General features: G+C 37.3%; 2 protein-coding genes across 5 annotated transcripts in view; one reads left to right on the forward strand and one right to left on the reverse strand.

Moving 5' to 3' along the window:
- Window positions 1–469: 469 nt before the first annotated feature.
- LOC145502536 (protein FAM219A-like) lies at window positions 470–5957 on the reverse strand. Of its 2 annotated transcripts, none has more exons than XM_081481869.1 (7): window positions 5814–5957; window positions 5594–5660; window positions 4823–4883; window positions 4637–4717; window positions 3966–4032; window positions 3300–3343; window positions 470–2651 (listed from the first exon to the last, which is right to left on the reverse strand). In XM_081481869.1, the coding sequence occupies exons 1-7, from the start codon at window positions 5871–5873 to the stop codon at window positions 2540–2542; spliced, it is 492 nt and encodes a 163-aa protein (XP_081337995.1). In that variant the 5' UTR covers window positions 5874–5957; the 3' UTR covers window positions 470–2539. The 2 variants fall into 2 exon arrangements, with proteins under 2 accessions (XP_081337995.1, XP_081337988.1); XM_081481862.1 differs by having other exon boundaries at window positions 4823–4886.
- A 40-nt stretch (window positions 5958–5997) lies between these two features.
- LOC145502465 (spatacsin-like) overlaps window positions 5998–25263 on the forward strand; it is a 54602-nt gene continuing 35336 nt past the window's right edge. For all 3 annotated transcript variants that reach the window (XM_081481794.1, XM_081481800.1, XM_081481797.1), the window contains exons 1-13: window positions 5998–6224; window positions 7022–7212; window positions 9633–9887; window positions 11063–11131; window positions 11510–11851; window positions 12120–12516; window positions 14291–14411; window positions 15291–15441; window positions 16347–16493; window positions 16921–17267; window positions 17684–17764; window positions 20321–20449; window positions 21007–21078. In XM_081481794.1, coding sequence (XP_081337920.1) covers window positions 6040–6224; window positions 7022–7212; window positions 9633–9887; window positions 11063–11131; window positions 11510–11851; window positions 12120–12516; window positions 14291–14411; window positions 15291–15441; window positions 16347–16493; window positions 16921–17267; window positions 17684–17764; window positions 20321–20449; window positions 21007–21078 — 2487 coding nt within the window. In that variant the 5' untranslated portion in view covers window positions 5998–6039. The remainder of the gene's footprint in view (window positions 6225–7021; window positions 7213–9632; window positions 9888–11062; window positions 11132–11509; window positions 11852–12119; window positions 12517–14290; window positions 14412–15290; window positions 15442–16346; window positions 16494–16920; window positions 17268–17683; window positions 17765–20320; window positions 20450–21006; window positions 21079–25263) is intronic.

Genomic DNA, 25263 nt, shown 5'->3' on the forward strand with positions numbered 1-25263 from the left:
AGCCGTGGATAACACAATTCTTGAATTATGTGACTCGTGTGACTTCTTGGCTAGCCCTTTACTCAAGGGAAAAAAACAATTAAATTTAATCCTGACTTTTAAGAAAGAAAATTGTTGTTAATAGTGTTTGTATCTTCATGCCCATACATATCCCGATAAAAGTTCCAGATTAAGACGATTACGTCATCGGAGATTTCACAACGGCTACGACTGGTGGTGCAATAATACAGTTTGTGTTGATCAAGTGATGTGTCTACAGTAATCAATGAATCATCAAAGACTACTTTGGAATCTGCCCTGCATTGCGACTGTAGAGCTAAGAAAACAGTTAAATTTTAAAAGCGCGGTTATAAGATCTTAAAGATTTTCTTGTTCCTTCTAAAAGGGAGGGAGTTGGAGGCAAGTCCAACTGGAGTTTACAGAAATTATGCCTTCAAAATTACATAAAGTGAAAGGCAAAAGCACGCAATGACAATGTATCACACATGTTTTATTAAATACTTTATTTTAAATAACAATTTCCCCATTCTGACCAAATATTCACTATCTACAAGTGAATAAAAATGTTCATGGTTAAGTGTTCATTTACATTCCTGTTAACATCCGTAATCATCACTATGGCATGAATTGACAACAATGGAAACATCTAGGTTTAAATGCAAGAGCACAGGTCTAAGTCTCATAAAATGATCAATCAATTTTGCCATGAATTGCTGGCGAGTTGAATTAAATTAAGCCCAGTCCTCATATATGTCCAGAATGCCTGAGATGTTGTTATCAAAGCAGGAAACTGCCTCAACTACATTGTGTAGTCATGTAGATGGTTGTTTACATTAAAATATTCTTCCTGCCAGCATGTCACAAGGACCACAAACATGCTTGACAAGTTGAACTCACATCAGCATGAATCTCATGCATGCTCGCAGACCACACAGACCTAGGATAAAGACACTGTTAAATACTGGGATTAAATACTGTGATTCTGCAACACATTCTTGTGTTTTGGAGACAGTAGGTAGTGCTGCTAACAACATTGAAGGCATTCTCAAGACATGAGAATCAGGCTTTATTATCTGCAGCTCCAGAACATAAGAATTACAATTTTATTGCTCCATTTTGTTAAAATCAACGGCAAACCCAACCAGTCTCTAATCACGAACTTGGGCAACAGTAGCTAGTTTATACATGTATGTATAGTTAGGAAGAATAATCATAATGATATTAAAAATATAACACTTGTAACTTGTCTGAAGGCTCCAAACAGTATCCCGACTAACATAACGAGTACTAAATAGTTTTATTTTTAACATGAGTACTCTCCAGTAAACGTGGCAGTCTTGTTCAGTACGAAGCAGAATGTGTAGTTCCAGAAAATATCCATACACACCCCAAGGAAGGTTAATGTAAATTCCAAGTGGGAGGGGTATGGATATTTTCTGGAACAAAACATTCTCATCAGAAGTTAGCCTCTGGTGGGTTAAAATTATTCATTTCTTCTATGAACTACAAAAATTCAGTGACACTAGACTTGGTCAAGTTCCCCGACAACTTAGCCTGTGAACATAGATGGGTTTCCAGCTTTTGTTTCACCGAAAAATGCGGCAGCATAAAACAAAAGCTGGAAATCCATCTGTGTTGGCAGGCTACCAACAACTTTGGTATAAGCTCCAATTCCTGCAGAACTAATTAGAACTAACATGTAATCTGATTAGCTGTGTCATTCGGAACATTCTACAGATAATACTAGATAAGATGAATTCTGGAGCAACATAAGGTACAAAATTACAACTAAACAGCTTCTGATATGATGCAATCATGGAATTACTTCTTATGATGCACGGGTTAATGAGTTGAAGTTATATTATTTTACTTGTACCCATAAATAGACTCCTTACCTGAATTAAATTAAGATCTTTGTATTCTAAATAAAACTGTGCATGTCCTGGACATACATACATGTAACTGCAAGTAAATCAAGAGATAAATTGTCTGGACATATTGAATGGCATAATTTAAGACCTACATACAGCAATTTATTTGAAATACAAGACTGTATTATATATAAAACTATATTTGTTCACTAATTCTTTCGTCTGTTACAAAATGGGACTGTTTTTCATGAACTGAAAAATTCAAATATTGATGGGCAGTGGGGCTTTTTACTTGCCATTTGATCAATCATCGTAAACATTGCAATAATGACAGGAAAATGTAAGAGATTTGCATGGTGTCTCTGATAGATTGCAGTGTCATGGAGCGCATGCTGTTATTATGGACGGTTTTGGCTCAAAATGATTATTTGACATGTCCCTCTTAGAAGTGTGCCTCCAAAAGGGCCTCTTAGTTACTGAAAACTGATTAGAGAAATGTTTCGTGTGTGCAATACTCAAACATGACTCAATCTGTCCTGCAGCAATGTTCAGTTGTCATTTTAACCATGACTGATGGCAATCTAAAAGCCTGCTAACCATCAACAAACATTTGAACTCAACAGTTTGCTTAAATAATGTTGGAAACCATGGTTGCAAAAGTGAAGTATTCAGGAGATTACACATCCTTGCCACGTCACAGCTCCACAACACTGACATCTATCCTCCACTGGTCGTGGTGGTATAAGATCTAAGTCCTCTTCATCAGATATTTCATCTAGTCTATGAATCAAAATCACAACAAAACCTGACAATAATTATTATTGTTGAAATCATTACTAAAATGGCTACACTACGTGACCAATTTGTTGGTGTTTGAGAACCAAAACATAAAATGCATGGTGCATAATGTTCTGTTCTAGGTTCTAGACTTTTAATAAGTTGAAGCTTATGGCCATGTCAGATCATCCAACAATTATTTGTCTATGACATAATCAAGCACTTTATTCTGATTCATACCAATCTTTAGATGTCTTTTTTAAACACAACAATGAATAACAAGATAGTTACTAAAAATCTTCAGTTTCATTTTGATGTTAATCTTCTCCAGTCTCAATAGGGTGATTGCTTTGAACTTCATTAGGTGAAGCTTTTTTGGAGTTGTTCAGTGAACTGACAATGGCAGTTTTAGTAAGAGCAACCTGATAAAACACAGCTGCTTGATTCGTGATTTGCACAGTAAATGTTTTATAATGTAACTGTTGTGGGTTAAATTTATTTTTAGCTGAAAATTTTTCAAACCAATATCAGTGATTTCTGTTTCCCTTTGTTTCAGATTGTCCATCGTAATGAACACAAAAATCTAACAGTTTTGAAAAATTTTAACCCAGAAATATATGTTATTTTTAACCAAAACATAACCATACCAACCTGTAACCATCTTTTAATAATTGTTGTGTACAATCTGCAAGATTCTACCAAAAAAAAAAGGTGACAATAATATTTATAAAATGTTAATATTAGTACAGTGGTATTGTTCATCAATTCATCAATTTTCTTTGTTAGAAAATTAACCACAGTGTTACAATGTCTCTCACAAGTTACCCACTAGCATCCTGTCAGGCAATGCCAACAATTTCCTGTACCCAGTTATACTCCTGGGTGGACTGAGGGTGTAAAGTACCATATACAATTTGCCCAAGAACATGACATACTGACTGCAGGCAGGATATAAACTCAGACTGCACAATATAGAGTCAAGTGCACTATAAATAAATGTTAAAAGCAAAGCCACTTCACATCCCTAATGATAATCCAGGGTTAAAAGTTAACAAAGGATGTCATTAATTACAGAAAACCTCAATAAAATGTTGCAGGTAAATTAAATAACAACATATTATTTTTAGATAGTTCTAGTTAGGTGTCCCCTATTAGCAGCAGGGATTCTCCACTGCTAGATGTAATTGACACGGTAATAAAGTCATCATTATTATTATTATTGTACTTATCCTGGCCTAACTAATTATGCTCTGAACAACCAGGCCAAGGTTATTGACAATTTTAAATAATTCAACGCAAGAGTTATCTGGGACCCACCTTAGAATTCTGAGTAACAGATACATTTGGTGGCTTGGTGTAATGTGTCACATTTATTTCTTCATCACTGATACAAAATGAAAAATTACTTTCAAATTGACATACAAGAGTGACTATTAATAGCTATACAAATATAATTTGTCTCTAAAATTATTTGATCATTACAAATTTTGCTAAATTTATCCTCACTGGTTTCCCTGGGCTTCCTTGCCTTATACATGATGTTTATATAATTTTATAAATGGTAAAAAAAAATAAAACAAACAATATTGCTGTAAGTAGGAGCATTGGAAAAACTTTAGGTTTTACAATGCAAATCATGATCAGGAAAGAGAGAATAACAGTACAGTCAATGACATAAAAGAGCTTTTTCAACAAATGCTTGCATGGTACAAAATTTGCCAAAAAAATATTGTAACACTTCAATAGCCTTCAAAACAATCTAGGACATCTCAGTGTGTAGCTTGCCATTCACCATGACAGAATTTGTACATGAACAATGAGATTGCCTATTGAAAAACGCCCATTTGCATGTATGTACATGTGGAAATAATTACTGAGCTGATCAGGACCGAACTGGCTTCAACAAAAGAAGATCGTATCATTAGTTAGTTTACATGTAGGTTATTTTTAACATGTCCTCAAATAACACCAAAATTTGAACAACTGACCTGTCAGATTCTGGTTGGAATAATGGTCTTTGGTCTGAATTGCTGCTGTGTTTTAATGTACCATTTTTTAAAGAGGAAACCCTAATAAAATAAATAACATTACATTAACCCATGACATGACAACAAAATATTTCTTAAAATATTTCTTAAAAAAAGACAGGCCATAGACACCAGGTAACAACCTACCCATTTGAATGGCCTTTAATTCCATTTGAACCATTTGCTTTACGTGATTTTTGGAGATGTTCTTCTAAAGTAAACAACAAATTAATGTTACTAATAAATAGCTGAGTATTTGAAGGGGAGATGCTAATGCTTCATACATATATTCAGTATGTTGTACATGTATAAATTTGGTGTACAATATTCAGCTTGTTAAATGTACTTGAATCAACTCTCTTTGTTCCCCTCTTGGATATGTAAAATCACTCATCATTGCCACTATTCCTGTTCAATAGGATGTGAATTTAAGTGGCCACGTATTGTGCAACAAAGATGAAACTTCTGATTTTTTTAACCAGGAAAATTACATTTTTTGCAACCTGGTATAATCTGTGTGGATGGATTAGAACGTGTGGAGATAGGAAAGAAGAATAACATAATTTGCAGGCTTACAGCTAACAATATTTAAGCTAAAATACTGCACGAAATTAGTAATTCATATCGCAAAAATAAACTAAATGTTAATCCTCAAACTAATAATTAACAAAAGCCAAGTAAAATGAAATAATTATATATTGAGGCACGAAAAAAAATTAAAGGAAGCTGCGGTGTTGAAGAGTTTCTTTTATTTTTTTTTTTTGGGAAAACAAAGAAATGTGAATAGTACCTAACGGATATGTGTTAACAAGTTATCAAATCACTGATCTGAAGACAACAATTCGATCTTCCTGTGAGCTTCATCGCTAAAATTAACACTTTCTAGAAATATATTTTGTGCAGTGTCGAAATACTAACCAAGCCTTTTCTGTAGCGGCGAAGGCTTTATAAGTCTTGAAAGACGAACATCTTCCTTTGTTATGACCTATAGATAAAACAAAATGATAAAGGTCGAGGATCACACAAACAAAATCTCCGGTTAAACGCCAAACACTAATTGAAAGTGCCGTGATGCTCGACAAAGAACAAAGTACAAAAGCCGGTGCGCATACGCCTATAAACAACAAGTTTTGCTTACCTTGGAATCGCTCTCGTCGTCTTCCAAAGACACAAAGCCCGCGTCACTTTGATTTGACATTTAAATAAAAATCTGCTCTTTAGTTTGTTTCATATCCGATCATTTACAGGCAGCTTTCACCGGAAACTCCTCTCTGCGCCATTATAGTTGTCATCACTGGAAAAGCATCATGGGATTTTCTGCTGATAATCACGAGTTTTATCGCAGGCTCAAGTGGCGTTCCAAAATGGCGACTGGCAGGAGTCTTCCAGTCATCTTGAAAAAATTCGGTCAAGGCTTCGATCCTGGGTTACTAAAAGCAGCTGAAATTTCAAAGAAATGTCGTGTACTAGCAACTCTGAGCACTGACAATACATTGAAGCTGTGGAACATCAGGAATGATGCAAACTGTACCCTTAAAAGTGTAACACAGTAAGAGAGAAACTATCTTTTTTTGACAACATTTTAAAAACCTTTTACGTCCTAGACGCCTAATTTGCCACACAAGCATGACAATGCTGAATACGTGTGTGACCTCCTAAAGTCAAAGCATGTGTCATTTGATTAGATTTAACTTTAACCTTTTTTGTAGTTACGTCAAATGTTGAACAATCCATGTAGTACTGTTTATTATGCTACTCAAGGATGACCAACGTTCAGTGTCTGTGGCTGCAGATGCTTGTGTGTAACCACCATTACATTAAAAACTAGCAATCAGTATCCTCATGTGACGCCATTTGCACATATTATACTTTGGGAGTTTGGGATCCTCATTCATTTGAAAACTGGTCACTGCAAAACTGACTGTGGATTGCAGACTGCAGGCTGAGGGTAAAATACAGATTGAGGGTAAAATGCAGACTGCATACCAGGGGTAAAATGCAGAATACATACTACAGGCATTTTAGTAAATAACACATAATTGCCATTAGTGAGTAGTAATGGTAAACAGGGTTATTCAGGCTCAGTGGAGTGAAAGTCCACACTCTGGTTAGCTTGGCTATCACTCAGGCTAGCCTGAAAAATGCTACGGCAGTCAATCCTGGGCTTAAACTCCTGAAAACCTCTTAACATAATGACGTTTGTAGGCCCTTTCCTGGGCTTAAACTCCTGAAAACCTCTTAACATAATGACGTTTGTAGGCTTTTCTCTGAACCTAAGAAAAGTTAATATTTGAATGTAATTAGATCACTAGATTACATTTGACACTTTTTTGTGTATTTCTGAAGGTTCAAATGGAGCTTGATCAGAGACTGTGTGGATGAAAATCATTTGGTGGAAGATCATTTTGCTGTAGTGAAGACAGATGGTAGTATAGAATTATATTCCATTTCCAAGGCATTTGAGGATTTTTCCAGCTCCTGCGATGCTGTTGTTGGTAAAGAGCTACTGAAAGGACTTCTGCATGACAGAGGCAAAGGTAGGAGAACCTTGTAATAATACTTTTAAACAGGTCCATGTGTTTTTTCATGGAACTCCACACACACACATTTGCCAACCAACCACTGATGAAGTCGCAATATTATTATCTATTCAATATATTAAACAGTTATTCCAGCTGACAAATTTTTTTATTGTGGATAAATAGGGAGTATCTATTTATCTTTCTATCTATCCATCCTCAAGCACATCTTGGACAGGAGATGATAGATAGAGGCGAGGCACATAGCACATTGTGCCAAGTTTGCCATAAGTTACCACCTCATATCCAACAAGCATGAGTGGAATAATTGTTTTTATTTATTAGAAACACACAAAAAATAGAAAAGTAAAAAAAAATGAAAATAGAAATGCGCAAAAAATTATGTAATTCAATGTGGTTACCATATTAGTAGAGCATGGTATAATAGCTCATAACCCAAGATAGCTAAGCCAGTGACCCCTAATTTGAATTATCCAATGATCCAGTTTTTAATTATGCAGATGCGAAGCAATCCACGTTAGAAATTGGGTCGCTTTGTTTTTTTTGTTTTATTTTTTTCTTCATGGTAGTCGCAAATTGTAACGCAAGTTCTTATTGGCTATATTACTTTGCAGCCAATGGTAGCTCCTGTTGTTTTTTTATCCGGATTCAAGGTTGATTTTGTCGCAACATGGAAGGCTTCATGCAGTAAGCTCTGAGATGGCTTCACGAGGTACACAAACCCTCAACTTGTTGCAAAATGTGAGCAAATTTTACGTGTGACAAGTTGTGAGTTTGATGAACGAGCAGCAAAGCCAAACTTTGTTGCTCAAAGTAGACCTGCTCTCTACCATTCGTAACAACCAGCAACAACAAAGCTGGTCACACAGGGTGAAGAACTCAAAACATCAGCCAAGTTAAGAGTTTTTGTATCGAACATATCGTCGCCACCTTTAAGTGGTGATATACGAGATACGGGTTTTTGTTTCTCATATTTCACCGCCTTTAGAACATAGAGCAACACATTCACTTTTTTTTGTAGTGCACGTTAGGTGGCAGGACCGCATGTGTTCAAAGAAAATTTGAAGGTGTATATTTAATTAAGAACCATCGAAATAAATGCTCTTGTTTAGTTATTATAAACCTGGATTTCGTTGTTTTGAGCTTAATCTATTTTTGCATTGCTTGGATTTGAAATATTTAAACCTGAACAAGCGTTCCGAACTCTTGAGGAAGGACTTATTGCTTACCTTGCAACTTACTTGATCTGACCAAATGTCTCAAATGTATGTTGGTTACGGTTCCAGATCAGACAGCAGTGTCAAGTAAGAAACTACATGTAGCATTCATTTTTAAGAATGAGCAAAGCCATACATAGCAAGCCGAATGAGAACTGTACGGCTTGTAGAAAACTTGGCATAACATTTGCAATAAACTGTTCAGAATAATAGAAAACACATGATATATTGATTTGAGAGCATCCATATTTTGCAATTCGATTCTAGCGTTTTGATTTCTTTTTGCACATAGAAAGAGCGTGTTTGTTCGTTCGAGGTCATTATCTATTTCTGAACGAAAAGGAGTTTGTTTTCCAGTACAAGTGCTGTATTAAAACGAGATTTTAAAGATGTTCATCTCAAGAATTTGCAACTCTCTGGATATGTTTACATTACCTATTAACGCGTTAAGGGAAATATTGAATTTTGTTCATTATGTGACTCCTATCAAGCCAAGATCACACAGGTCATCAGGAGCTTTTTTATGTGTGAGAAATTCCCTTCACTCTTGTATTTACATGTACTTGTCTTTTTTCCCAATATTTTAAGATCGTTTAACCGCAAGTTTGTTTTTCACTTCTGAGCACGTGCAAGGTGTTGCAGAAAAATCGTTGGAAATGTCATCATAGCACAAAGGAAAAGGGAACTGTCACAAAAGGCAAATCTTTTTTTGTGGGGGGCTTGGAAATTTCCCCCAAAAAATCTTCGCACAGAAAAATTGCCCAGACTTTTTGCCACAAAAATTCAATGGCCTGGGGTCCATGATTGATAAGCCCACCTTCTTTAGAGGGGGGAGAGGAGGGGGTGGGGTTGGAATAACAACAACCAAGGTTTGCTCTTTCCTTAAGAAAAAAAAAACATTCACCATTTTCACTTAATTTTGTTATCAGGCCTCACTCTTCGCACAGAAACCAACAATGACCACTGGAAAAACCATCCGCTTTAAGGCCTCTAGGCCTCTTGTTATAAACAATATAAAAGTCTAAGAACTTTCTACAATGTACTTGCACATCTAATACAATGTATAGCTTTTAGTTATTAATTACACAAGCCAATAAAGAGAACTATTAAGCTGCAAGTCTATATTACTATAATATGATAGTTGCAAGTATCCTAGATCATTTAACATATTTCTTTTCTGGTATATTTCTTAATTTGCAGATTGGTTAGCCAGTGAAATACACCTTGTATCAGTAAGCAGAAGTATTAAGCCTTCCAAGCATGAGGTCTCTTTACTCCTGGATAACAAGTTTGTGGCAGTCCTCGTAATGGCCAAAAACACTGCAGCTGATATTTTAGTCTGCTTTGATATAAAGAACTCATCGACCACCAATGAAAACACTCAGCTGGGACTGATTGCACAAGTCAGGAGGTGCCATAAGTTTTATTTTACTCTACTTTCCAATGGTACTGTGTGTATCCTTTGTATTTTATAAAAATCAGTGTCTGTCCCAGAGAAGTATCTTCCTAACAGTGGGTATTTTGGCATGATGTAGTCTTACCAAAATACAAACCATGGCCATGGTTAAACAAAAGTTGCCTGATATGCCACCAAAGTGTACCAACAAGGTATGATCAGGTGTTCTCTGTACACAAATTTTGCCAAGTGACCATGATGTTGTAGCCACATTTATTATTGAGTCTATGATTGGAGCAACTACACAACACAGGGCCACTTTTGAAGGTGCGTAAGTTTAGTGGCTTGTTGGATCGGCAGTGGATAAAAGAACGAGGAATAATCTATAATTATATGGGTTAAGTCCTAGGTCTATATATTTAGTGCTTTGTTGGCTTGTTTGGCCCAGCAGTGGATGAAAGAATGAGGAATAATCTATTATGCAAGTCCTAGGTCTATACAAAATTAGTGGCTTGTTTGGCCCATTTGGCCAGGCGGTGGATAAAAGAATGAGGAATAATGTACATTTAACTGAGTTCATATATGACAGGTGTCCTGCATACATGTACCGCTAGGATCAATGCTATTGAAGTCATCGTGAGTAGTGATAAGTTAATAAAGATGGTGAATTTTAAGCTTGGTAATGTAATGTGAAGGTGAATTAATCAACATGACACAAGCGTGGGACAAAGAAAAATTCTGAGTCCCCGACAGGAATCGAACCCTAACTTATCACTACTCACGATGACTTTGATAGCATTGATCCTAGCAGTATGCAGTTAAATGACCTTGCTCTTCATGAGTTCTCATAGCTCAGTGGATAGAGCGCCCGCCCAGTGTTCGGGAGGTCATGGGTTCAATTCCTGTCGTGGACTCAGAATTTTTCTTTGTCCCACACTTGTGTCATGTTGATTAATTCACCTTCACATTTCATTGCCAAGCTTAAAATTCACCATCTTTATTAACTTATCAACTGACTTTTTACCTGATTAAAACAGTTAAAACATGGGTAAGTCTCTGCTGCAGTCACCATAATATGCTAATGAGGCTAATAATCCACTGCAACCACCTCCTGTAAGCAACCACCCAGGCTTGACATTTTGGTTGGTTGTCTATGGGAGGTTAGACTGTGTTAAGCTCTACTTTCTTTGATTTGTTTTCAATTACTTTCACAATTGATTCTTAACATGTTGAGTAATACACAATATGGGTGATTTTGTTGGTTCAGTTAATCTGTGGCCACTGGATAACCTTACAACAGAAGGTATGTATCTTGTAGGCTATTGAAAGTAAGTATCATGTTTTGTTGAAAAAGAAACCATCTTCTTATCATTGTCAGTTAATTCAAAAGATTTTACCTCAACCAGTTTTACAACCTCCCATTGAATATGAATAAGCCTTGTAGTTTAATAAGCAGCTCAATATGTAATTTTCTCACAGGTAGGATAAGCATGTTACTTTGTTTATATTTGGAGAATTGCATAAAAAAATTGTAACTTATTTTTTAAGTGGAGGTGGTGGGGGGTTATAAAATTTAATAAAGCATAACTAGTGAAACATTTCGTAGCTCAGAGTGTAAGAATCTCTTTGAGCTTTCCAGATTCTATGAACTTGTCTTATTCCAAGGCAATTTTGATCCTAGATACATATAGTGTTACAGTTGAAGAAAGACCAGTGTTCACACATTTGGAAGTAGCTGATGATCTCTCCTTTGTTGTCTGTGCTGATGCCACTAGTAATATCTACTTGGTGAACCTTGATGAATACTTTGAAGAGTCTCCTTCACAGCTCATTGTTCCTGTGTGCTCCAGAGTCAGGGGCTCTTCAGTGGGGAGTGTTAAGTTTCGGTATGAACTGAATGATGAAGATTCTGTGGCACGTGATTTAGAAATGTCAGGTGTTGCTTATGGAGACAGGGTGTGGAAAACAGAGTTGCTGGCTTTCAGGAGGGATGCAAAGCAAGCATGCCTTGGAAATGTTTCAGGTGAGTGCGATATGTAGAGCTATAACATCATGTCCATGAGGTCACATCAATAGAGGTACAATGCCATGCCATTGAAATATTTGTACATACATACAATGTAGTGAGGCAAGGAATTTGATTAATTATCAAACTGGAACAATTGTTTGGAACAATTAGTTCTCAGTTTTTAAAAACTAGACTGTTGAACTATTTCACTTGATTCGTCTTCTGGAGTGATGGAATACAATGTGACATCTGACATTTACCACACTTTTTTCTCATTTCATAGATGTGAACAGTGTCTGTATACCTCCTGTAAAGAAGAGGTGGTTTTCAGACTTAGTAGGTGCTGATGATGGAAGTCTCTACGGTGCATTCAGTTCATGTAGCAAACAACCATTGACAAGCACTAGCCGAGTGAGTGGTTTTAGAGCAAAACAGAGAGACGAAGCAGAGATCATTACTGAAGAACTGCCATTTACTGGATGTGTTCAAAAAACACTTTTCATTAAATGTGAAGCGCGGATGGAAATGTTCACCTTGGAAGGCATATCAGTGACACCAGCATCGTTCTTGTTGAACTTTAAACCAAAGAAACTGAAGAAAGATGAAGATCATCCTACTCACATGTCACATGGTGTTCTTTGCCTGTTTTTGTGCAAGTCCAAGGAATATGTTTATCACTGGTACGATCTCTTGGGTTTTAATTAACTGCAGCATTATTTAAGGACAAGTTAGATAGAGGTGCATACAGTTGAACCTGTATTAAGCAGCCCTGTATTAAGCGATCACCCTCTATTAAGCGGTCAGTTGTCAAAGTCCCGAAAATTACTTCCCTTAATTACTGTTATTTTGACCTCTATTAAACAGTCAACTCTGTTAAGTGGTCTCGGTCACCCTTTACTAAGTCCTGATGAGCTGTTTCTATTTTCCTGACCTGTATTAAATGGTCACTTTGTAAAAGGAAACCACTCAAATACTAGTTCATACAATTACAAATAGCACACCAGGTAGTTGATTTCCTTATTTATTTTCACAAATCATTAAATCGCCGGATATTAATGTTTCTGCCTTGAGGTCAAAAGTCTTGTCAGCATTGCGAATTCAATTCTTTTTTCATTAATTTCTGTTTAAACCAGTTGCATGAGAAGTCATCCGGCCATGAAAATGATATTCACATGCCACTTCTAAACCATAGTCACCTCCTCTGTTTACGCGCTTCCCTTTAATGATGACCTTTCCTGAACTTGACAGTCTCTTTAAAAACTTAGTACTTTGTACAACCTGTATTAGGTCGTCAGCCTGTATTAAGCGGTCACTTAGCCATTCCCCGAGGGTGACTGCTTAAGGTGGCTGAACACAGTTTTTGATATCTGTGTTCATTCACCTTTTTCTTTAAAACCCTTGGTCCCTCAGTCGCCAAAAATGGCAGCAAGCAAGTTAACAACACAAACTTTGGTTTTTTGATGGTTAAGCTGACGTATGTACCGTTGCCATGGCAACATGAATAAATATAAACAGGCCTTTAAAATCGGTTTTGTTTATTTATAGAAAATCTAGTTATTAGATTTTCTTTATAATTTGCATGCAACAAGCTTATAACGATTCTCACAAGTTAACACCATTTTGCTAATAATTTAACAGAGGGATCTTTAATTATCCCTTGTTGAAGGTTCACTGGAATATCTAGAATTTCCTTTGTTTAAGTTCAGTTATTTTCAATACTCCAGTTACTTATTTCCTTAAGTATTTTCGTGCCAAATTTCGTGAAATTCTAAGGAGTGGTTTTCGAGTAATAGGTGTATTTCCGAGAGTGCAGTTTTCATTCAATCGCAATTTTTTGACTTACTATGCATGCGCTGCATTTAACTGGGTTCTTTTGGTAACAAAGAAAAAGCTGAGAATTGCTGGGTTCTTTGCATTGTTACCTTTTCTAACATATCTTTGTAATAAAAGACTAAAGCCATCAATACATTGGGTTCAATTATAGAGAAAAATAACGCAGATAGTGCGGGTGTTGCATGAATAAAATGATTGCTCTATTGACGGCATGTTTGTTTATTGCAATCCTTGTGCACGTGCTGAATTGCAGCAGCAAAAGCGCGCACGAAAACTGTGTTCGGCCACCTTAATACAGGTTCGACGTAACTTCTTCAGTCTTTCCAGGTGGCATTCACTACTGTTATGAGGATACTTGGTTACAGCAATGTTACCTCCTCTGTATGGTTCGAACTGTACTGTTCAAGTTCTTTGACATGCATTTTGTTACTTCATTTAACATCTTTTGAAAATAAGAAATGAAATTAACAGTACTTTTTGAAAAATGTTATGAATGTTTTGTAAAACATGCAGATGAGTGCATTGCATTCAGTCTCTGACACAAACAAATAGACCTTACATAGTAGGTTACTTTTGATGGAGGAGTGCTTTCTAAGAACACTGGTTGCCAATCTTTTTCAGGTTATCAGAGCCTTCAGTTATTGTTCAAAGCTGTGAAACTGTGTATCCACCTTTACTACTTACCACCAAGTCTATGGTAGCACCAGCATTTGATATCAGTCAAGATCAGCTGGTCCACAAAGTAATATAAACTAAGATTTCCGTTCTTCCTGATTTTCATCAAAAGAATGAATCTAGATACTTTCCTACGTTATGTTTTTATTTTTGCATATATCCTATTGTTTTGTATTCTATGTTAGGTAATAGCTTCAGGGCTCCTGTTGATAGCAGAGATGATTTGTAAGCTCCCTGAAGGGACTACCCTGAAAATTTACCTATAGATTTTTTACTTTCAAATAAAGGTGTCTATCTATCTAAGTAGAAGAAGCAAAATAGTTATGCTTCAAATAACATTCCATTGGTGTACAGCTCTCCTTCTTTGTTAAAGACAATTGTCATGAGTGCATATCATTTGAGTACCACTACTCACTGTTATTTCAAAACAGTTGCCGTAGCTCAGGGGAAAAAAATGATTCTATGTGAAGGTCAGGGAAAATTCAGGGAATTAAGAATCTTAACAGAGAGATTGTGCAGATAGAATACATACTGCTGATCTTGCACTGCCATGGCACATGTAAATTGTGTTTGATTGGTTTGTTTCTTATGAGTGGGTAGACATAGTCAAGTTTACCCAGACACTGCACATACCTACAATTGCTAGATGATGATGCCTTTTATTACTCCTTCTCGGAGCATAGGCTACAGATAAAGCACCTCCACCCTCCTCTGTCTCTGGCCATCTGTTCAATCTGATTCCAGGTGTAGCCTTTTAACTGGATGGTACAATTGCTAGATACTAGTGCTTTAATGTCTCCTCAGATAGGCATTTTATTTTTCAACACAACAAGGCAGAAGTGTGGCTAAAGAGATGTTTGTTTTGTTAGGGATGAGTGTACTCTGATTTTGGCATGATTTTAGCACATGAAATGACCCTTTTAACTTTGATAAATGTGTTTTATAGGTGATCATGTATGAGAATGCAGGCCTTGCAGACTCATTATGCTTTGTGAACCAATGGGATCATTGTACTATTCCAATTCATGCTCTGGAAGTGGCTTTGAAACTGAGGCAGCTTGACACAGTTGCCTTCTTTTTGAAGAACCAGGACAAAGGCAAGATTGCTTGAAGCATGCACAAAGGATTTATAAATTTTCTAGCTGTTTCCATGGGTGTACTAAGCTCTTCCATAGTGTTCAAGGAGACAATTAAAGAATTTGCGATGAATGATTAGCTGTTCTTCTAACATCCTAAGTTGCTTATGTGAACTTTGTGGTTTTTGATTTGTGGCAAAAATGTATAATTAAGGCAAGCAAGTACTGTTTCCTACTAAATGACTGCACATAGTAATGACAATTCACACTTAATGGCTACATTTCATACATTAGAATTTTTTTTTTTTTTTAAAATGGCATCTACCACTTTTTAGTACATTATTGTGTTTTATTATATGGCTGTGTCTCACAAGGACTGGGAACTGCCGAATTCACAATTTTGATTGGCTGAAATCGATATTGACCATGGTCTAGATTTTCCCATCTAGACCAGCATCTAGACTGATTCCATTTTGCATTGAAAAAGTAGCAAACTAAAATATAGAAATGTTCACCATTTTCTTTTATTTTCTTCTCAGTCATTTATGGAAGTGCCAAAAAGCCTGATGACAAAAAAAAAAAAAAAAAAAAAAAGTAAAGAGGATGAGCAACTTTTGGCAGGTTTAAGTTATGCTCATTTCTGTTTGCAAGCAAAATGTCAGCAAACCAGTTAATACATTAAACGAGTTAGAGTTTTCTTCTTTGCCATATAATAAACATCTTATTAACTGAGCTAAGTCGGTCTGTATGGGAGAATCTTGACCTCAGTCGTGTGTATAGACCTCACTGCGTTCGGTCTGTACTCACGACCTCAATCGAGATTCTCCCATACAGACCTCCTGCTCGGTTAATAAGAGCTAAGTAAAAAGGTCAGGATTTCTTCATAGAGGTGTTAGTGAACTTATTAACTTGCGGTGTTTTAACAGCCTTTACCAACAGATGTGCTGCTTTCATCTCCTCACCAAGCTCTTTAAGCTCACCATCATCATCACTAAGTGAAAGTCTCATAGGTACTACTGATGTTGAAGTAGTGACAGAGGCCCTTGTTAGAGCTGTAAATTATAATGTGCAGCGTAAGTACTTGCCAACAAGCCTAATGTTCCACCTAACAACAATGAGGTGGGTCCAACATTAATCCCTTAGATTATGTAATACTTGTTTTCTAGCAGCTTTTAACTTTGCACGGGGTGTTGTACCTTTGTAGTCAATTTGTGTTAGAAGCTGACAGATATTTGCAATTGTGGACAGCTTGGTTTTGAAGAGCTTAGTCTATGGTACAGTATATGTATAAAGACAGTTATGAGTACACTGTCACTGTCAATTTATGCATGTTATTGCTTGCTGATTAGACAAAATGGCCTCTTTACAAACTTCTCAGAGTGCCAAAGTGTGTTTTAATTTATCTGAGTGTATGTGACAAACATTATTACTATTAATTATATAATGATTTGCTTCAATCTATATAAAGCAGTAAATAAGTAAACACTACTTTCCTTGTAGAGCAACACTATCAGCACTTTACAAGACAACTTGCACAGATGACTTTGAGTTATCTTCACAACCTAATGGAAGATGGAGCAAAGATCTTAGAAAGCAAAGATTTACAGGATTCTTTCCATGCAGATGAATCTGGACAAGTAGCACATACTCCATTTTATCAAGAAATAATACATTGCCTTGAATATCTCACTCAGAGTGTTGTAAAGCTTCGTTGCCATCTTGCCAACATGCCATCGGTCAATACTGAAAGGTCTGATTCTAATGATGCAAGTGGCATGCCTTTTGCAAAAATAGAAATGGATGAGGAAGATGTATCAAGCAAAAGATGGACCGAAATGAGTGATGAGGTACTCTTTCATTCAGATGTTAGATAAACATAGTTGAACCTTTTTTGTTTTATCAATGGTATTTGCAGCCATCTCACAGACATGTACAGGGCCACCTTGTTGAATGGGTTCCAAGGATGTAGTTGATTATTGCTTTCCAGTACCAGAACTTGGCACATGAAATCAATAAAAGCATAACTTAAATTGGCCTTAAAACACCACTCAGATCATTCAAGGCCAAATTAATTGATGCATTCATTAACATTTACTGCTTTTATACATTCTAGCATTTTGTGGGCTCCCTGTTAAACAGATGGCTTGTTAGTTTGGTTAAATTGAATCCTTTTGCATTTATTTAATAATTATATGATTTTCATTATCATTTAACAAATTATGTTATTCACAGTTGTGAGCTGTCCATTAATATGAATTTTTAGGAGGTTGTTGAAGATGCCATTGTCAACAGACAGATTTGCTCAGCACAGACATTCTTTCAGAGCAGGAAAGAAGTACAAATGGTAGGATGGAAGGCCAACAAGTGCTATTATATTTACTAACTAATTTTTGCTTGTGTACCAACATACAAGAGGGAGAATATAAACTGTAGAATTGTCAACATCTGAATTTTGTAAAGCTCTTCAGAGAAACTGAGATTCTTTGTGGTGAGGGTATCAATCAATAGTAAAATGTGGTTAAAAGTGTATGTGAAATAAGTGATCAATAGATTAGACTACATTAGCAAATATAAAAGCCATATATACAAGTGTACTGCCTTACTACACTAAGGGCACTGTAAGTACATGTAGAATCCCGGTTCCCCTCATATGTACCGTAATTTCTGGCAGATTACCTGCGGGTAATGCGTTAATTTTCCAGTAAACTACCGTTGCTGCGGGTAATAGGGTGGTGCGGGTTATCTGATAATTTTTTAATCTTCCCGTAAGTATTTAACAGTAATTATTATAGTACTGGCAGAAGATAAAACAAAGATAACAGTCATTAAATATACGCTTGCCACAAACCTGTGTAATGCCTCATTTGTTTAAACGAGGAACATGTCCTATCAACTCTTGTATCGTGCTTTATTTGCTATGAAATTCTTTTAAACGTTGATTGATTATAGCTGATGCAAGTCGGATGAAATCATACAAAAAAAATTCCATACAAACAAATTTTTCGCTAGGCGTTTGTGCTTTGATAGTTTTCTTACCTTGTCAATTTCACAGCTAGTTTTTTTTGCTTAGAAAAATTCTCACCTAAACCTTTTAACGTGTCTTTTATTGTGGAAAACACAAAGCCTAACTGAAACATGATGCCGACGTTTGTCGGCACGCGTGCAGTGAAAAAATAGCATTGACTGTGATAAAAAAAAATGCTTGACGCATCAGCGAAATATTCCTAGCTAGCGCTGCCTTGAGTTATAGAGTATTTTCCCGTTTCAAGCAATTTCTTAGACCCACTACAACCTGAGATACCATAAATATCTTGGTGATCTGTTGAATTCATGGCGCCTCATAATTAGTGGAACATGATAAAAAATATAATTGTCGGCACGAGTGTAAACAAAACACTGACAATTGAAGAAATAATACAAAAATACTCGACGCATCAGTGGAAAATTTACAGTTAGTACTGCCTTGATTTAAAAAGTATTTTCCCGTTTCAAGCGATTTCTAAGACCAAGTAGATCCCGAGATATTGTTTTTTTGAGAAAATTGCGAGCCGAATTTTACAAGTCCGTTCAACTCTCAGTGAATATCGAAAACAATGGGTGTGAAAATTTACTCCACGCTCCAACAACGAACGCTTCGCATTCTGTTAAGTCTTAAACATCAATACATTGGATATTTAACTTGTAAAATCAAACTTAAGAAAGTAATGCTGAGGAGAGTGCTTTTAACTGCCCTATTGGTGGCCAAGTAGCAGAAACTTTTATCTTATTCCAAATGGACACGAACATGAAAGGCTTAGTCTCGCTCGATCACTTCAAATTTGTGAGTTCTCGAACTATTTAGCATAACTTTCTTTTGTTTTTTCGGTGCGGGTTATCTGCCAGTGCGGGTAATCTGCTGAATCTTTTTTCTCATTTTGGCAAAAAACGACCGGTGCGGGTAATCTGCCGTGAGGGTAAACTGCCGGAAATTACGGTAATTGGCTCATTTAGGAAAGTTGTCGCTTTTATTTAGACTTAAATAAGTTTTTTACTCTACATCAAAGGATAGTGCCACAATATAGCAAGTTAGCTACTACAATTGATATTTCAAATCACACTCTTGAATTTTCGTAGCACTTGCAGTTCTATTTGACTAAGCAGAGGCATTTATCCTCCTGCAGCACTTGTAAGTCCATGGTAGTGTACACTCTAGTTTATGTAGTTTTTGCTGTGTTTTGTGTTCTAACTAAGCAAATATAAAACAGTTCACGGTGGTTACTTAAAATCACATCCTGTCCATTAGTTTTGTAAATGGTCCAGCAAGTTTTTAGAGGTTAATGAATTCCTCAGAGTTCACTGGTACAAAACATGGCAATGACCATTAACTGCCTTTTCAGTACAATTCTGAAAATATGCTTTAAATATTAACTAGAAGCTTATTGTCCTCGTTAGAGGGGTTTTCAGTTGAGTGTCATAAAACCAAAACCAAGGTATCCACTTTGGCCAGTCATAAGGGACACTGCAAATCCAATGCACCAATCAAAGTTTGAAGTAAATTCAGAGAAAAACCTGAATGAGCATTTGGACTTGGTTTTACTTATGATTTGATGAAGAAGTGGCACAAGAGTTTTAAGCCAATCATGTAGCACAGAAAATGAAAACCAATTACTTTTGAACACTCCACAAAAATTGCTCTTACTATTACCTGCTTGAAACTTGTTTATTACCCAATTGAATGGCAACCATGTAAAATAGCAAAGTTTACAATCAGTCCAACCATTGTCATTTGCTATAGGAAAAGGGAAGCATATTAAATGTTGTGGCTGCACTTTGGTAAATCTATAAGTGTTGCAGTAATTTCATAACTATGAAGACCAACACAACAAGTATTCTAACATTATCAAATGGTGATTATTTCCAGTCTGTGAATCAGGGGGATGCCTTGTGTGATGGTTCCCTTTCAAGCTTCATTGAAGTTGGTCTCAAAGCCGTTCTTCAGAAACTTCTGCATCATGACATGGATACAGTGGTTACTATGTTAACAAACATGGTAGGTTACACACAAAAGAAGGAAGACATTCACAGTTAACTAAAAACCTCTGGTGATTCATCTGACTTGTTTTCATTTCTACCCTACTGTGGAAGATTGTTTGGAACATTTTGTCTCGATTCAAGTGTATTATGCTTCCTTTCCACCTGACAAAGACATTTCTGATAGGTCCCATTTCATATGACCAATCAAAATCTAAGTAATACAGTCCAGTATTGCATGGTCACACACACACACTGCCAGGGATTGTAACAATTAACGTGTCAACTCTTGTTTTAAATGTTTTAGAGTTTGATTTGTAAAGTTTGTGATAACAGCAGGAGCCATCATATGGGTGTCAAGATAATGTTAAATTGAATGAATGTTTTGGTGACTGGCCATGGTATAATGTGCTTTATTGTAATCTTTTGTTTGTTTTGGTCCATTTCCTGCTTAGGACCAGATTATTTCCACTATTTTAGATTAAATATCTGTTATGGTACTACCCATACATGCATCCTGTGCTTAGCCATCAAACGTGTTTGCCAACTAATTACCCATAAAACTATTTCCTGCAGGGTCGTGATGTTTTGCAACAGCTTCACAAGATCTGCCTGTATACACTTCATAGGCCTCTTAGAGATTTTCTGGTAAGTCACACCTTCTACTGATAACTTGCTATACTTAAACATAAACTTGAAAATGCTTGCATGCATGTGTGGTTAGTTGTTGCATCTCTAATGTTTTTAAACAGTCCTTACATTTATCATTTTCATCACAGAGAAGCAGTTTCAGCTTCTTTCACCTGACTGGGTAGAACTTTCAATTGGAAAAGTCAATTATATTATTTGATTTTGCAAAATATCTGTGACCAGGGAGGCATATAGATTGTGTTTAAAGCACACCTTACTACCATTCATCAGTTGCTTCTATAATGCAGAAGGCCTAAAGAAGGAAACACTGCAGTTCTTAGCATCTACATGTACTTCTTGAACAACCTCACTTTGGAGTCTGATATCCATAGTGTCCAATTTTCTTCACTGTAATAGTCTGACAAGCCTTGAGCAATCCTGCCTACAATGTGAAACAGCAATTGCCACCTGGTCTTGGTTGTCACCAACTAATGTGATGTGTGGTACAGAGAACAGAGTGTTGTGTGTCTTGTTGGCTAAGGGCGATACAAAAACAAGTCAGAGGCCTCATGGGTCTTTGCCATTACACTTTATCACTATCCAATTTAAAAATGTTCGGTGTGTAGCCAGGCATGTTAAAAATTGGTAAAAAAGGAAAGGAATTAAATGGTTGTCACTGGCTAAAAATATGGTTATCGGACGTTTCGGCCACTACTGTTGCCTTCTTCAGCAAAAGATGGAAAATGCAAATGTTAAACGGCATCCTGCTAGAATATGTAATAGATGTGTGATAAAACTAAATGAGCAATAGTCTCTAGAGTATTCTTAATGAGTGTAAAAATTCTTAATGCCATTGTACACGTTCGGTAGCGCTATGTGTTCGTTTATAGCGTTCCTGTCTCGCAAGGAATGCCAAGCTTCAAGAATTAGTCTTTGTTTCCATACTGATGATCTGTCGACAATTTCAACGTTCTCCAAATCTATTTGGTGACCGTTGAGCATATGGTGTTTGGCCAATAAAGAGTTTTTGTCCAATGTTGCTATAGCCTTTGCGTGTTCTTTCATACGTGTTTTTAACGCGCGTGATGACTGACCAACATAAACACAGTCACAATCTTTACATTTGATCTTGTAAACAATGCCTCTGGAAGCCTCTTTCTCGATCTTGTCTTTAGGTTTTTTGAGTATGTTCGAGATGGTACGAATAGGTTTATGGGCGACCTTGATATTGAAACCTGGAAGAACGTTTGCGACTCTTTCAGAAAAACCTTTGGCGTAGGGGAGGATGACAAAACCACGATGGTTGGTATCATTCGTTTCTTGTTGTCTACTCAGTTGGCGGCCATTGTGAATGAAATTTGCAGGGTAGTTATTAGTGGCAAGGGCTTTCGTTACTCGTTTAGTTTCCTGTGAAACTTCCTCCTCCGTGGAAGGAATGTTCCTTGCACGATCCATGAGAGTGCGCATGACCGAGTGTTTATGCTGAGGATGGTGGTGTGATTTGAAATCAAGGTAACGGTCGGTGTTAGTAGCTTTCCTGTAAACAGACACAGCGATCGAGCCATCTTCTTGTCTGGTTGTTTTTGTGTCGAGAAAGGCAATGGAACCTTCTGATTCTATCTCGATTGTAAATTTGATGTGAGGGTTGATGGAATTGAGATGTGAGTGGAATTCATCTACGTGCTCTCTTTTAACACATACGTGGCTGTCATCTACGTATCTAAACCACCATTTAGGAGGGTTAGGGGTCGATGAGAGAGCCTTTTCTTCGACATGTTCCATGACGAGATTGGCCAAGATGGCGCTGACTGGGGATCCCATCGGACAACCGAAAATTTGTTGGTAATGGTTGCACATAGCGCTACCGAACGTGTACAATGGCATTAAGAATTTTTACACTCATTAAGAATACTCTAGAGACTATTGCTCATTTAGTTTTATCACACATCTATTACATATTCTAGCAGGACGCCGTTTAACATTTGCATTTTCCATCTTTTGCTGAAGAAGGCAACAGTAGTGGCCGAAACGTCTGATAACCATATTTTTAGCCAGTGACAACCATTTAATTCCTTTCCTTTTTCACCAATTTTTAACATGCCTGGCTACACACCGAACATTTTTAACTACATTCGTAACAAGAACGGCAGCGAAGCCTTGAAATTGGCTAGAACAATCGAACGAGTAACACTCAGTGTAACTAGATTCAAGGACCATCTTCATTTCAACCACCGACTAAAGGACAACAACACCCTGCCTAAAAGTCTCCAGTTCAATCCACCCGTCAAGAGCAGAGAAGGCTGGAAAATTGCTAAGAAAGCAGGCCGGGCCTACCTACGGCTGCGCATCTCGAATTGTCACACGCAAATCAAGAAGTTCTCTCAACGTTTGTCCCAAACAACACTCAAGCTATGAGAGATGATTAACAAGGAATCTTTTGACATTCTCCTCCACACAATCAAACAAAGATCACAGTGGGAAGCACAATGGAGAAGGGAGTGTCACAAGAAGAAACTCCATAACATCTTGCCACGTCCACATGGGCGCGAAATCAACCTCAAGGAGAAGTGGGTCTTGAACATCTCTGATAGACCTCTATCTACAAGTGAGCTTTCAGCATTAAGCCTCAACTTCAATTTTGCCATCACTCCTAAGGTTTTGCCAGTGCCTCAAATTGTTTCCTCAATTGAATCCGGCATAGATCAGCTCCCTGACGCCGAGAAAGACCTTATCAGAGCTTCGGTCACCTCCGCCATCAGCAATTGTATCCTCCTCAACGAAACAACATTACCAATGAAGTGGAAAAAGCTCTCAGAGACCTTGCCAAAGACACGTCGGTCACAATTTTACCAGCCAACAAGGGCCGAGCCGTAGTTGTGATGAATACCAACGATTACACCGACAAAATAAACAACCTTCTAAACGACGACAAAACCTACCACGAGATAACAGACAAAAGAAGGAACCCAACATCAAGCACCGAAAAATCCCTCAACAAACTTCTCCTACAAATTAAAGATCAGCCAGCCTCGCATGACAGCAGCAAGAAACAGCTGGAACCGAAGCTCTACTACAAACTTCACAGCACCGATTCCACACCAGCATCCTTTTATGGCCTTCCTAAAATCCATAAGGAGAACGTCCCTATCAGACCAATTATGAGTGCCATTGGATCTCCCACATATGAACTATCCAAATACCTCGCCAACATCTTGTCGCCACTTCAGAATAATGAATACACAGTTAAAAACAGTGCATCTTTCGTCGAAAAGATCTGCACCTTGTCGGTAGATCCCGACGAGGTTCTAGTATCTTTTGACGTCGTGTCACTGTTTACTTGCATTCCAACCCACCTAGCAATCGAAGTGGTTAAAGAGAGACTGGACTTTGACCAATCACTACCAGAAAGAACCAACTTGTCTATCCAAAATATCATGACACTTCTACAGTTTGTCCTCGACAACAATTTCTTCATATTCCAAGGCAACCATTACCAACAAATTTTCGGTTGTCCGATGGGATCCCCAGTCAGCGCCATCTTGGCCAATCTCGTCATGGAACATGTCGAAGAAAAGGCTCTCTCATCGACCCCTAACCCTCCTAAATGGTGGTTTAGATACGTAGATGACAGCCACGTATGTGTTAAAAGAGAGCACGTAGACGAATTCCACTCACATCTCAATTCCATCAACCCTCACATCAAATTTACAATCGAGATAGAATCAGAAGGTTCCATTGCCTTTCTCGACACAAAAACAACCAGACAAGAAGATGGCTCGATCGCTGTGTCTGTTTACAGGAAAGCTACTAACACCGACCGTTACCTTGATTTCAAATCACACCACCATCCTCAGCATAAACACTCGGTCGTGCGCACTCTCATGGATCGTGCAAGGAACATTCCTTCCACGGAGGAGGAAGTTTCACAGGAAACTAAACGAGTAACGAAAGCCCTTGCCACTAATAACTACCCTGCAAATTTCATTCACAATGGCCGCCAACTGAGTAGACAACAAGAAATGAATGATACCAACCATCGTGGTTTTGTCATCCTCCCCTACGCCAAAGGTTTTTCTGAAAGAGTTGCAAACGTTCTTCCAGGTTTCAATATCAAGGTCGCCCATAAACCCATTCGCACCATCTCGAACATACTCAAAAAACCTAAAGACAAGATCGAGAAAGAGGCTTCCAGAGGCATTGTTT

The sequence above is a fragment of the Orbicella franksi genome, chromosome 1 (genome assembly GCF_964199315.1).
Source record: "Orbicella franksi chromosome 1, jaOrbFran1.1, whole genome shotgun sequence".
Taxonomy (NCBI): Eukaryota; Metazoa; Cnidaria; class Anthozoa; order Scleractinia; family Merulinidae; genus Orbicella; species Orbicella franksi.

What these genes read in the sequence shown, in the direction of transcription:
- LOC145502536 (XM_081481862.1), bottom strand. Translation starts at nt 5,873, where the DNA reads ATGTCAAATCAAAGTGACGCGGGCTTTGTGTCTTTGGAAGACGACGAG. An exon ending in ACGACGAGAGCGATTCCAAG is followed by an intron (nt 5,661 to 5,813) that starts GTAAGCAAAACT and finishes TTTTATCTATAG; the next exon opens with GTCATAACAAAGGAAGATGT. An exon ending in ATTAAAGGCCATTCAAATGG is followed by an intron (nt 4,718 to 4,822) that starts GTAGGTTGTTAC and finishes TTATTTTATTAG; the next exon opens with GGTTTCCTCTTTAAAAAATG.